Source organism: Mustela nigripes, chromosome 3, assembly GCF_022355385.1.
Source record: "Mustela nigripes isolate SB6536 chromosome 3, MUSNIG.SB6536, whole genome shotgun sequence".
Lineage (NCBI taxonomy): Eukaryota > Metazoa > Chordata > Mammalia > Carnivora > Mustelidae > Mustela > Mustela nigripes.
This window is the reverse complement of record NC_081559.1, coordinates 55,216,388-55,230,448: the sequence shown is the minus strand read 5'-3', so window position 1 is coordinate 55,230,448 and position 14,061 is coordinate 55,216,388. Positions and strand designations below refer to the sequence as shown.

General features: G+C 41.5%; 1 protein-coding gene and 1 long non-coding RNA gene across 3 annotated transcripts in view; one reads left to right on the top strand and one right to left on the bottom strand.

Moving 5' to 3' along the window:
• The window catches only part of LOC132013767 (uncharacterized), a 14,155-nt gene extending 739 nt beyond the window's left edge, over positions 1-13,416 (top strand). Inside the window, exons 2-4 of one of the 2 annotated variants that reach the window (XR_009403099.1) lie at positions 3,312-3,401; positions 11,187-11,539; positions 13,255-13,416. This is a non-coding gene — a long non-coding RNA (uncharacterized LOC132013767). Of the gene's footprint in view, positions 1-3,311; positions 3,402-11,186; positions 11,613-13,254 lie in introns of those variants that run through there. The other variant, XR_009403098.1, reaches the window with a different exon arrangement.
• The window catches only part of PKP4 (plakophilin 4), a 246,470-nt gene continuing 241,076 nt past the window's right edge, over positions 8,668-14,061 (bottom strand). Inside the window, exons 20-22 of the mRNA XM_059394005.1 lie at positions 13,424-13,552; positions 11,619-11,692; positions 8,668-9,679 (exon numbers count right to left, since the gene is read on the bottom strand). Coding sequence (XP_059249988.1) covers positions 9,431-9,679; positions 11,619-11,692; positions 13,424-13,552 — 452 coding nt within the window. The 3' untranslated portion in view covers positions 8,668-9,430. The remainder of the gene's footprint in view (positions 9,680-11,618; positions 11,693-13,423; positions 13,553-14,061) is intronic.

The window sequence follows — 14,061 nt, the reverse complement described above, 5'->3', positions numbered from 1 at the left end:
CTCTTGGGTTCCTTTGATCTGCGAGGTCTTTTGCTGCCCATCTGCCGAGACTCACAGCATAGTTTGTGAACAGGCCACGTTGTAGTTTTCTGTAGTTTTAAAAACATCAACTTTGATTTGAGCAAATAAGGTGTTTTCCTAGGTATGTTTGCCCAGGCAAACATTAAAACTAGTTTGCATTCTTTGAGCCTAATTTGGCCCAGGAGCTAGTAGGACTAGGAAGGATGTTCCTGATTCTGAGAGAGATTGTCACATGGGTTTACTTGAGCATAAACACAGAGTATGTGAAGGTTGGAGCCTTCTGGTCTCCTCTGAGACCCAAAGGGCTAAAGGGGCTCCAAAATCCAACAGATCTAAGTTACAGTCTTCCATTGATGTGAGCTTGGAACACTTACTCTCCATTTCTTAGGACAGTTTTTTCTCTTATAGTCTGTCTTAGGACTGTTGTAAGATTAAATGGGATAGGGGCACCTGGGTGGCTCAGTGGGTTAAAGCCTCTGCCTTTGGCTCAGGTCGTGATCCCAGGGTCCTGGGATCGACCCCACATCGGGCTCTCTGCTCAGCAGGGAGCCTGCTTCCCCCTCTCTCTCTGCCTGCCTCTCTGCCTACTTGTGATCTCTGTCTGTCAAATAAATAAATAAAATCTTTTAAAAAAGATTAAATGGGATAATGTGGATAAGGCACTAGCACAGTCTTTGACATCAGTAAACATTCAGCAAAGGTTTATTCTAAGGTTTGTTTTTACTCAAAATCAGTGAGAGAAACTCACTGTTGTTTCTTTTTCTTTTGCTTGACCTTCTTGTCCTGAGTTCAGCTGATTTTCTCCTTAACCCCCTGCCAATCGTATTTATTTCCTGACACCTTTGCTTAGAATTAATCTGAAGTTCAGCTTGAGTCCCTTTTGCTCTCTGAGGCTTTCCTTGACAGCTCAACTCAGACTTGATGGGTTCAGTGAGGCTCAAGTTCTTGAGGTAATGGCAGCCTCATAAGCCTCCAGGTTTTTCCAAGATGCCTAGGTCATTGTATGGGAATACTCCACAGACTCATAATGAGTTAAAGTGACTCACCTGAAGAAGGTGGCTGCTGTTGTGAGTCTACCAGGCTTCAGTCAGGAGCACACAGAGCTATAGGTCTCCAGCCAGTTGCCTAAGGTCAGTCATGGACTGTGCAATGGCTATTACTACTTTGTTTGGTTTTACTGGAGAAATTTTGTTAATATAATCTTACATGGACATATGGTATAGAAACTGCTCATGGTGGGCTGCTATTGATACAGTGGGGAGATGGGTCCATAGTCCTTCTCCATTGACTCCTGAGGTGCTTTTGTGGATACCCATGGCTTTGCCCCTTGGAGACTAGAAGTCATAATGAGGGCGGGGTTTCTGACCACAGATTACTGATGGCAACTGGCTTTTGATGGTTAACTTCTAAGCTAGGAGATGGAATAGTAAATTGAACCTGACCTGCTGGGGACAACCTGAACCTGAGAAATTTCATCCACTTTTGGTTATCTTTCAAGTCTAGGGAGGGATGGGTACTATGGCTTCTCCCCAAGCATGGAATTAATACAACACAGGTCTCTGGCATGGGGCTTACATTCATAGGAACCAAAGTAATGGAAGGGTAGGCATCACCTCATAGAATGATCTGAATCCTACACAGAGACTGATTGTGACTTTCCCTTATCCATCTCCTCATTTTCCTTATCAACAGAACCCCTGCATGAGTAGAGATGGCAATGAGCCCAGGTAAAAATAAGATGTAGGGGTGAGGAAAGGTCTTTTAAGAGAATGATTTAGTTGGCAGGTTCAACTTTCCTACTCCTTTCTCCTTGTTAAAGAATGAAGATGTGATGGCTGGAGATTCAGGCGTCAGCTGGGAAGCCATAAAGATGAGGCCCATGCCCAGAGAATACGATGGAACCTGGGTCCAAGAGGACATTTTAGAGCCACCATCCTAGTATTGGTCTGTTTTTCTATGTTCATTCCAATATGTGAAGGAGAGAAAACCCAAAACCTGTAGCTCATCTTGTTGAAGCCACAATTTTGGACACTTTGTTATTACCAGTCAATTATAATTCCCTAGTGATGATAGATCGCCACTATGACTCAGTGATGTGGCCTTGGAGGACAATATTAGTAATTTCAAGTGGTATTGGACCAGCTTTTCTCCAATTAAGATGTTTTATAATTATAGGCTTGAAGAGTTTCAATACCACCTCACATTTCTGTTGATAGTTTTTCTTTATAGAAGAGTTAATTATCAAAGAAACAATTAAAAAGTATGGCACATGAGAGAAAAATGAAAAAGGAGGCACCTAATTATTTGTAAACTGAATAAACACACCATTATCTTTTGACCACAGTTTACAGACAAGAATGATCATACAGGTTACTAAGTCTAGACATAATTGCAGTGATGTTGGTGGATGTATAAATATTTTAATCACTTAGCTATAGAATGTGCTTCCTGGTTTGCCTTCAGAAAATATTTTTGTAAAATCTTGAAATACATTCCTCACAGCACAGCCGTCTCTATAATGGCCAGATCTCCTCCTATGATGGTATTTCCATCCTGGAGCCCATTTGGATTGAATTTTTTCCTCTAGTTCTCAGGAAGCTGGGCATACCTCATTCTACTCATTCTCATACCTGGGAAGGAAAGAGAGTTCCTTGCATTGGGCTGGGACAGCCACTGTCTCTGAAGAACTCTGAAGAGAGATGCTAGAGGGATGTCACCCTCCCTGAAGTCATTTTATTAGATTAGTACTCAGTGGATGGCAGCTCATCAAGGCCAAAGCTCAACATGTTACATTTTATTGCCAGCAAATGAAGGCAAATTTCAGGGGTGTTTCCTCTGGGGGAGCAAATGAACAGTTATAGGGGATTTTTGAGGGAAGAATTGGATATTTTCCCATTGAGCTCAGAATTACACCTTTGACTCAGCACAAGTTGTGTATAGTTGTATTTTACAAGGTAGTGCCTTGGTCAGCTCTGGAATCACTGGGTTGTGAATGGAGGGTTAAATAGTCCATTGTATTCTGAAGTCTTTATCAAAATTTCCCCAACCATTGGATGGGCTTTAATAATGAAAGAGCTAGTTATGGCTCATGCAGACAATTATGATAGCACAAAATGCTTTTTAGTGATTTTGAGTTAGAATTAGGCAACAGCAATAGGCACAAACAGCCACTTATGGGACATGCCAGCTGCTTCCAGCAAAGCTGCTGACATAAAACAGGGAATGGCACTAAAACAGATACAATTCAAGTCATAATTTGCTTGCTAATAATTTCTTTTTTGTCTCTACAGCCTTGAAGGATTGTCCTGAATAAGTGCATTCATCAAGACAGCAAGCCAAGCCATCAGGCAGATGAATAACAGCAAACTGCCATCACAAAGGTGAGTGAAACTGGAGACAAAAGTCATGGTCTTCTAAAGTGAGGCATCAGAAAGGATGAATACCCAATTTTCGTAGCAACATGGACGGGATTGGAAGAGATTATGCTGAGTGAAATAAGTCAAGCAGAGAGAGTCAATTATCATATGGTTTCACTTATTTGTGGAGCATAACAAATAGCATGGAGGACATGGAGAGAGGAGAAGGGAGTTGGGGGAAATTGGAAGGGGAGGTGAATCATGAGAGACTATGGACTCTGAAAAACAATCTGAGGGGTTTGAAGTGGTGGGGGGGTGGGAGGTTGGGGTACCAGGTGGTGGGTATTATAGAGGGCATGGATTGCATGGAGCACGGGGTGTGGTGAAAAAATAATGAATACTGTTATGCTGAAAATAAATAAATTAATTTTAAAAAAATAATAAAGTGAGGCAGAATTGACAAGTACCAGTGGTGAATTGTTACCGTGTAGGGATGGCCGTTCAGGGCTGCACATAGCTCTCTGAGGCTGAGTCCATTCCTTGGCACAGGCTAGCAAAGGGCAGCTATCCATCAGGATGGAAATCGGCTAGAGAATTCCAAACATGGTTTGTATCCTTTGTTCTTTTCCAGCTCCCTCCCCAGAGGCATTCTAATTAAGAGTAAGACTGTTCTCTACTTCTCTAGCAAGGATTTCCTTGACCTACAGCAAAGATCCTTTTGGATTCAAAGTCTGCTCTGCATTTGTAGAGTTAAAAGTCCCATTAGCTGCTCTGCCTCTGATTTCACTGACCTGTTTGTTTTGCTGCTAACACCTCCCTGGTACCTTGCTGAAAGGATGTTCTCCCCACACTCCTTCCCTATGCCTTGGGAGGCACTGAGGTGGATGAGGTATTTATTTACACCTCTCTTTGGATCATTAGGTAAAAGGGGTGACACACTTCTCTCTCTTGGCAACATGTTTAAATATGAGCCTGTTTTACTTCTCAACTTACTTTCTTGTCAACACACATGTAAATCTGTATAAGCATAGCTCATTCAAAAGACATTCCCATACAGTGCTTTTCAAATATGTATTTTCTAGATTTCCGCTTAAATTTAACTTTGGTAAGCTGTCAGCTTTTAAATAGACTTTGTGTATATACTACAAAGAATTTTGTACTACAGTCTTTTGTTTGAGAAACTGCTTTTTGGTCTGCAAATGGTCCTCTGTAGATGGAGGGCGAGGAGAGACTGAAGAGGCGGACCATCCAGATATGTAGGTGACAGATTTAATAAGCAAGAGAATTTGTGAGGCTTGTCTTGGGTGGCGACAAAATGAGCAGATCTCTGCACCTGCCCGCCAGAATCTTTAGAGTTTATATAGAAGCCTTAACTGGGTTTAGTAACATATGCCATCCAGATGGCCTCAATGCCATATTACTATCTCAAGGCTGTGTCCTTGCAGCAGCTTCTAGGGTGGTGAAGGCAAGCAGAATGCTTCTTCTAAGGATGTTTGGGAAGGGGATCGGGGGCCTCGGATTGCTTAGGTCCAGCTCTCAAGTCAGTTGGTGTTCACATCTTCTCCCTGAACATCTCTAACAGCACATCTTAAGTAGATAATTTTGGAAGGTTTAAAATTTATAAACAGATTTTTCTCAACTCTGTAATCACTCTGATTCTAAGTCAGTAAGTCTCAGACAATGTCATCACATATTTCCTTAGTGCCTTTTAAGACAAATGTTAATAACTTTTTAAATTGGAATAAACCTTGTATGTGATAAAATGCACAGATCTTAGGTGAACATTTTCATGACTTTTGATAAATGTATATACCTGTGTAAGAGCACCCCCCCAATCAAGATATAGAACATTTCCATCATCTCCAAAAGTTCTGTAGTCAGTATCCACCCGCAGAGGCAATAATGGTTCTGACTTCTACCAGCATAGATAAGTTTTACCTCATATTGAAATAGGATCATCCATTCTTGTAAGTATCTGTGGCTATTCTTTTTTAGTTCTGACTAGTATTCTATTACATAAATGTACCATTCTCTCTTCTCCTGTTGGAGGTTTGGGTTGCTTCCAGTTTTTGCCTATTATGAATAATGCTGTTATAAACAACTTTTAAAAAATCTAGTGAAGTGAACAGCAAGGGCCAAGTTTACAAATATTTTTTTCCTTATAATCTGATTTGATCATAGAAATAATATCACCATCCAGTGGATTTAGATCTGTGATGCTTTAAATGTATTACTGAGGCCCCCCAACAAAAGGGTTATCTTGTGGAGGATTTTATTTCAATGGGCCTATATTCAGAGGCATGACTCAGAACGTCCTAAGGAGAGTTCTCAGCCCACCTAAACTGTCATACACACCAAGACTGATGAGGAACCAAGTTTCCCAAAACATGGTGCATGTAATACTAGTTGTGGTGGACAGTGAATTCTGGTGGTCCCTGGAAATTTGTGTGTTTAGTAATTAAGTGTTCATTTTTATGGTGACTTTTTAGGTATGGCAGGTGATGGTTTTTCCTTCAGGGATAGTTTCCTTTGGAAAATTAAAGACAAATATGAACATTTTTCATTAACTAATAGCTCAGTTGGAACTCAAATGACTGAATTTTAAAAACACTGGTGTCGTAGTTAAGATAGACCGTGGTACTAATCTGGCCTTGGCCACTTACAGACTGTCATTTTCAGCAAGTCGCTCCATGGGTGCTTTAGGATCTGTAAAATGGGATATTAGTACAGATTTCATGCAGTTACTATAAAGGATAAATGATAATATATGTGATACTTAGAGCACACAGTGTGTGCTCGAGGAAGTGAACTATTGGTATTTCACTGCAATAATTAGTCATGTGGACAACCAAATATTGGCCAGGGATTAATTATTGGATTAATGGGTCTGTAAGGTCAACATTTCTGATACTCATGAAACATCCTTGGGCTTGAAAAGACATAACTTTAAATAGTGCATAAGCAAAAGATAACATACTCTGGCAAGAAAGAAAACCTCACCTCTCACATTTCACGTTTAAAATCAGTTATGGTACTCCATAACTGTATCAAAAGTAACAGTATCTCTGTCTCTTTATGATACTCCATAAATTATGATACTCCACAGTTATGATACTCCATAACTGTATCAAAAGTAACAGTATCTCTGTCACTTTTCCAGGCAAACTCCACACCTGAAATTCTGACAACGAAAATGTCAGGTCACAGGAAGGTAGAGGGTAATGGCATGTGGGCCAAGTGGCTTTCACCTTGACTGCACATGACAGTCATCTAGGGAACTTTTCAAAAATACTGGTGCCTGGACCCCATTTCTTGTGCTTTTGATTAGTCAGGATAAGGCCCTCCTAGTTGTGAAAGCTGCCCAAGTGGTTCTAAAGTGCAGTCAGGGTAAAGACACACTGGTCTAGCTCTCCAACATTGGCTCAGTTCAGCTCTGACCTTGAGGGATACAAGTGAAACTGCACTGAGCAGAACCACAGACCTCTTCCTGGGGGTTGAATTCTGCATGCTATCTTGTAACGGAAGGGCAGCAATGCAAAGTCAACTTTGGGGGCACCTGGGTGGCTCAGTTAGCCAAGTGTCTGCCTTTGGCTTGAGTCATGATCTCAGGTTCTGGGAGCAAGCCCTGTGTCAGGTTCCCTGCTCAGTGGGGAGTCTGCTCAGGATACTGCCCGGGATACTCTGTCTCCTCCCCCCTACTCATGTTCATGCTCTGTCTCTGTTAAATAAAATCTTTAAAAAAGAAGTCAACTTGATTATAGCAGAGCTTGTTTATTCTTACACTTTGGAAGGGAGAGTTGGATTAGCTTTTTGATCAGTGATACAGTTTTGTATCTTTCAGGCTCTGTCCATAGCTTCTTATCTCTAGTCATAAGGAAGGAGCCTTATAGGGCATCTGATCTTGCCCATTCCTCACCCACAGGCCTCTTTCTGGCCCCTTAGGAGGTCCGGGTTGATGCCCAAGTGAGGAGTTCTTTGTAACCCAAATTTGGATGTTTTCTGAAATGCTGCCTGTCAAAGTTAGGGACCTGGGTCCACTAAGTTACCCAAAGACAAATGAGGTCACTAAAAGCAATAGTCAGTTTCTGTCACTTAGCTCATGCCAGCTATAGATTCTGTTGTATTCCTGACTCCTCGAGAGAGGGCCTTCAACCCAGACATGAAGATGTCAGGTTCAAGGAAGTCAGTGATTCAAAGCACAGATGGCTACCTAGATATCTCAAAAGCTTTAATGCCATTTTCTTGGGAAAGTCTGGCAGTGTCTGCCATCTAGAGGGCTGTTCGCTGAAATCTGCCAGGGTATGCGAGGCCTAGGGCAGCTGGGCAGTCTTACTGTGGGTCATTTCGGAAGGCATGCACGTCAGAAACTCCCCCACTGACAGACTTTAGGAGTATTTGTTTGTATTTGGATTTCCATTTCACTTTGGATTCTAATCTTGGGCTGCAGGTCATCAACAAGAGAAAGCATTTTTCTCCTAGATCTCCTTCCATATACTCACAAATATAAGCACACGTTCTAACCTATGATTTATACCTCATTTGCAGGATATACTGAGCTTAGTCAACAGCTCTGTGTTTGACTTGCCATATGGGCTGTTTGCCATGTAAGATCCAGGGTAGAAACTGTACGACTTAGGAGGCCTCCTGGGGCTTGTGCCCCTCGTCTCGACAAATGGAGAAAAAGCTTACGAGTAATGCTTCTTGGTTATTGGAACCCCTTTCATGGATGTGGGCTTCCTCCACTCTCTCTCTAATCCAGGGATTATTGTCTCATGGGATCATTCAGCAAAATAATTATTTAGAATTTGTTTTAGTTTCCTGCATTGGTGTTAGCTAATTAAGTGCCCAAACGTTATTTTTACCTAGTTATTGAGTTCTTTAAAAAAAACTGCCAAAAGGAGTCATTATCAGTTTAGTTAGGGCTTGTCTTACCAGATGTTAATTTCATTCAGGTGAAAAGCTGTGTTAAATACATACAGCAGTCTGAAGACAAACAAAACAAAACAAAACAAAACAAAAAACAAACCAACAACCCCCCCCTCCAAAAAAAACCCCAAGTACATTAGATTCAAAACAGATTCCTCCAAATAAAAATACTAAGGTAGATAAAGATGAGGAAATTTCATAGTTTCATTCTTTGGTATGGTCCCTCTCATAAAGTGTATAAAACTAGGAAAGTCCATAATACTCAGATATATTTAAGCTATTTCCAACATGCAGTTAGGTTTACATTTATAGAATGTGCTTTTCCATATTATACACAGAAAATAAAAAAAGAACAGGGAACAAATTTCCAAGGATGAAATTTCCACATTTATTTTTCTTTCATGTGCATAGAAAATGGCAGTGAAGTGTCCTATGAAAAAGGCAGGGAATGGGCATGGCGCTTCTATACCAGACTGGACTTTGTGCTTCAAAGGTACACTATTCATTTTGAAAACAAAGGATGTTATAATTTGTTTTTAATTGCTAACAACTCCTTGGGTTTCCCATTTGTTTTTTAAGCTGTCAGTTTTCTTCAAATCTCTTTTCAAATGACACACTGCATTACAAATGATGGCACTTAACCAATGTGGCATTTCCATATTTACACCAACAAAAGAAATTTACAAGACATAATAGCATACAATCTTGACATTTAGTAATAGCAATAAAACATGAAGGGCATCCATTTTTTTTATTTTTTTCTGTACAAACTATCAGAACATAACTTTATTCACATTAAAAAAATCATCTTTAATTTGATTTGACCTACACATCCCCCAACTCATTTCACCCATTTCTCAAACCTCTCATCACATCGCCCACACCTTCACCCGACTACAGAATCTAGAAGTAATTAGATCTAACACCTAAATAGAGCTTAGAAAGTCCTCTCTCCCAAAGGTTTCCTTACTTCCCTGATAATTCCTCAAAAAAGAAAAAAAAAATATGCTCTTCACTCAGTCCTTCCATTTCACTTTCACATTTCATCAGCAAATCAGCAAGACGGATTTTTCATTTCAATCCAAACAAGGTTAGAAAGAAGAGTTCCTCTATCGAGCATCTTGATGCTACACCCACGAGTCTGGGGACCCTGGGTACTGTTCTGCCCTATAAGAAGGTCGTTTTGTGGAATAAAAGTCTACATAATTTGTGGTCGATTTCAGTCCATACTGTGTTGAATAATCAGAAGAAGCTGGAAAGTGAACTCGGTCGTCAAAATAAGGATCTTCATAGCTATGAGGAGACTGCAAATACAATCTGTATGCGTCAAAGTTCTTTCTGTTGGAGTCATCTTGACTATAGTACAGCTGTTGATGCTGTTGATGAAATGAAAAAGCAAATAAATGAAAGCAATTTTTGGAAATATGTGTTTAAGGGAAATTAATGTGGGTTTCCTGCTTCATATTTTTAAAGCAGTATTTAATATTTGTGCATATATGATTCAGAGTTCTTTCTGGTACACGCTGTATATTTACTATTAGAGTGTAAGGATTTTAAACTATGTTTACAAGTGGGCTGGCAGAGTTTGCTCAAGTCCTGTTCTAGGGCCTCTAGAAGTTGGTGTGTCTGGAGAGCCCAAGATGGCCCCTTGCTACCTCTTTCCCCCTTAGAGGTCCAGTTCTGTGCTCTGCTGTGGAGTGGTCTGTTACCTGGGCATGCCCAATGAAAGGATAGCCTTGATTTTTGCTTTGACACAGGGAACCATGAGTAGTACATCATGAATTTGACTGTAGATTAGATATTCATGCTTCAGATAGTTGTGTATGTACAGAACCATCCTTTAAAACATTTACCTCAGAGATGAAGATTGAGTCCATCCCTCACTTTTAAAAGAAATGTGAGGTATTGTTAAAGGAGTAAGCAATCTCTGGGCAGCAGGATAATAAGATTGGGAGAGACACGTGAGCAAATAGGTCTAAAGGAAACACCTTCCCCATGTCAGGATTAATAGATTTGTAAGAAAGCAAGGTGAAATCCATGTGGGCATCCACCTCAGGGTACCCTCCCCTAATTTCCTTTTGTGTTACCTTATCTCATCTCTGACCTCATTTCTTCAAATATGGAGAAAAACTGTCATGGCTCTTAATGTCTGTTTTCCCTCTTGATCATGCCCCCAACCCCCCATTTAGTAAGATGTAACAAATTCATCATGTACATATAAACATCATGTTCTGAAACTAAATTCATTCTAACATTAAAAGCATTTTAGAGCTAAATTCCCTTTTTAAGTTAGTTATGATTTTAAGATTTTTTTTTCTCCTGACTTAAAAACTATAGGATAAATTATGAATAATTTGGGAAGTTCTTTTTTTTTTTCCATCTACAGAGAAAAAATGATGAAATGGAGGGAGGTCTTATGAGTAACCTTATCTGAAGTTCAGGATGCAGGGTTGTTTGGAAAACCCTAGCTGCTTTTGTATTATTGGAAGGTAAAAGGAGAGATCAGATAACCTATGTGAGTATGGCATCATGAAGGACTGATATAGGGGTGCCTGGGTGGCTCAGTGGGTTAAAGCCTCTGCTCAGGTCATGATCCCAGGGTTCTGGGATTGATCCCTGCATCAGGCTCTATGCTCAGCAGGGAGCCTGCTTCCACCCCTCTCTCTCTGCCAACTTGTGATCTCTGTCAAATAAATAAATAAAATCTTAAAAAAAAAAAGGACCGATAAAAATTTTAGGCCCTGTGAAAGCAGAGCTTGGATGCCACAACCATTAGTTCCCACTCTGATGGAGAATGGGGTCCACCCCAGTAGGGCTGAATCCCCTTGGACTTCTGAGATTAATGGAGACCTGGCCACTGACTCAAGTGTTTTCAAACCACAGATGCTTGGATATGGAGGGAGTCATGAAGATGGGAAATGAGATGTACAAAAAAGAACTGTGAGATGAGAGAATGAAGTGTGCTTACCACCTTTTTCAACCCAGAGGATGGAAGAGAATTTGGAGGTTAACAGAAAAAAGGAATGGGAAAAGGAGATTGTTGGGCAAAGAATACGCATTAAAGACTTCTCAGGTGGTTCCCATCAGTGGCAATGGTGGTCTCAGCAGCATGGATTTGAGTACTCAAGCACATGAGGCTACTGTGGAAGTGCTTTGCTTAAACCACAGATGAGCTTCTGAGGAGCAAAGATCCCCAGGGAAAGCTCCTTGGCCCCTGCTGTGTTGGGCCAGCTCTGGTAGGTCAACCGGCGCGGACCCCTTTCGGTGTTGATCCCTGCTAATCGGCCTTCTGTAAAAATGATACTGCAAATTCACCTGTAGCCGTCTATTTTGTTCTCTTGCTGGTGAGGAATAGGAACTGATGTAAATTGGTGAAGGTTTGCTGGAGCCTGTAAGAAAATATTTTATGAAATTAAAACTAATGCTCATTACTCCGGGCCATTAGGCTGTGTGGGCTCCCTGCACTAGGGCTGGTGCAGTCCCTGACAGGGCCTGCCTTTCCCAATACCAGCGGAGACCTGGACAGGCAGCCGTCTGAGTTCCCCGGATCTAGCCTGGCAGCTGCTCACCTTAGGGCTGTTAGGGGATAATGGATATGGCAAAGATAAGTCACATGTGTGTTTCACCAAAAAGCAATATCAATCCAAAAAGGTTGCCTTCTCAACCTCTGGTCACTGTGGGGAGCTGTGCATACCTGTGAAGATTTCCCTGGCTGTCTCTGAACCAGGCCTTGCTCCTTGAGCCAATGGACATCGCTTTTCCAGGGCTCTGAGATAGAGCACTGGGTCAGATGGGGGAAGGGAAACATATTAGAACAAGCTCCCTGCCTTCAGAACAGATAGGATCCAAAGTCCTGGGTCCCGAAAGGAGCAGGCACAGGCGTGTTCTAAGCAGTCTGGCCACATGGGGGCACAGTCTTGTGTCTGCCATCTTTAAGTACATTTTAAAACAAGAATCTGATAATCAGATGGCTATCTTGTTCAAGAGTCCACAACAGACTCCCGATGATGTCACTGGCTACCATTCTAGTACTGTTAGGGCTAGCAAAGATTTTTTTTTTTAATGAGGAAAATGAAACATACTTGAGGCAAATTAGTTTATTGAAGCAAGCAAAGAAGATACAGAAGGGCATGCAGGCTAAAGAGGCGATCTTTAAAATAAAGCAGGCTGCTGCAAATCTGAAGCAACAATGCACTTCAGTTTGTGCATTTCCTTTGCAAAGAGCTTGGTGTTTGAGATGTAGCATCTGCAATTTTCTGAGCTATTAATTGCCATAGTAACAATCGTCGATTAGTAAACAGTCCTGTGAAATCACAATTTCAAAGACAACAGCACAACTGAGACGGCTCCCCCAGCAGTTGTTAAGTTGCCACCAGCTTTCATTTCTTTTTAATAAATAGGGTTTTTTTTTTTTTTTTTTGGAGGAAAGAGTATTCTTTTGTGGTAGCTCAGTCACACTTGTATTTGAAAGCTCTAGAGTAGTTATAATTTGCCAGAGAGTTGAGAATGGGGACAATATGAAATCTTGGTAACTCTTTGGGCTGGCATCCTTTACATAAATTAGATGCCCAGCTTTCTGAATGACATAAAAATATGAATACTATGCAACATTATTTTTGTTATTCTTAAAATATAATCACCGCGGGAAGAATCACATTATACATTTTGTTATTCATTCAAACTCTTTTCCATGAAAATGTAAATGAAATTGATCTCCATTCTCAGATTTGAATTTAAGAGATGAGCCAGTCTAGGAGATGCAGCCTTGCAAAGCATTCCAGAATGCAGAGTTCTGACACAGGGGAAACACAGGGAGACACTGCAAGGACAGGGCGGGAGCAGAGCGAAGGGACTGCACTGGGGGACAAACAGAAACCATCTCTCTTGGAAGCGGTGCTCTTTTTATTTGTGGTCAGTAGGCCACTACCTTAACTTGTTTTCCTTAAAACAGGCGGAAAAGACAACAACCCCGGAAGCAGGAAATGGAGAGACTGGAATGGGGTCAGCTGCTGGAGGACCGTCTCAATACAGGCAAGGGCTACTTCCCAGGCCGCTGGCGGGGTGCCTGGAAATGAGTGGCTTTTCGAGATAGTCTATCACACACCCAGCTGGCGTCTTACCAGGGTATAGGCCTTTATGTGTGGCATCCCCTTGGCTATTGTAATACTGCATAGGTGGCTGGGTCCTATCGTATTCAGAGCGAGGGTCTCTGATTCCTAACAGTGCTGGTGAGGAGGAGGTGCTGCCGACTGAAGGGAGAGGCAGAGGAGGAGGGAGAGAGAAAGGAGAAGAAAGAGAAAGCAGACTGTCAGTGTCTCTGCAAAATCCTCTCTGGAAAAATAAAGGTCAGCAATTAGAAATGCCACGCAGCTGGTGCTGAAAATCAGCTCTCAGAGATCCTGTGTGTTGAAGAGCAGCCAGCGCTAAAGCCTGGGAAGGACCCCCAGGCCTGCTGCTGAGAGACCTGGAGCCAGGATGGCCCTCCCAGAGCTGCCGCAAGAGCTGAGGTGCGGGCTGCCTGGTTAGGGGCGCAGGGCCCAAGCCGTGCAGCCTTCTCAATGGTGGGCCTCCAAGACTCCAGTCGGTCTTTACAATAGTGGGAGAATAACTTATTAGCCATGTAAGAGTTCCATTTGCTATTTTATGATCTCAGTTCTGTTGCTTGTAAAACACCCATCTATTATCCTTTATGGACAGCTCTTCAGGAAATAGGTGTTTTATGGCATATTTTGATTTTTTTAGTTATTTCAAAAATATC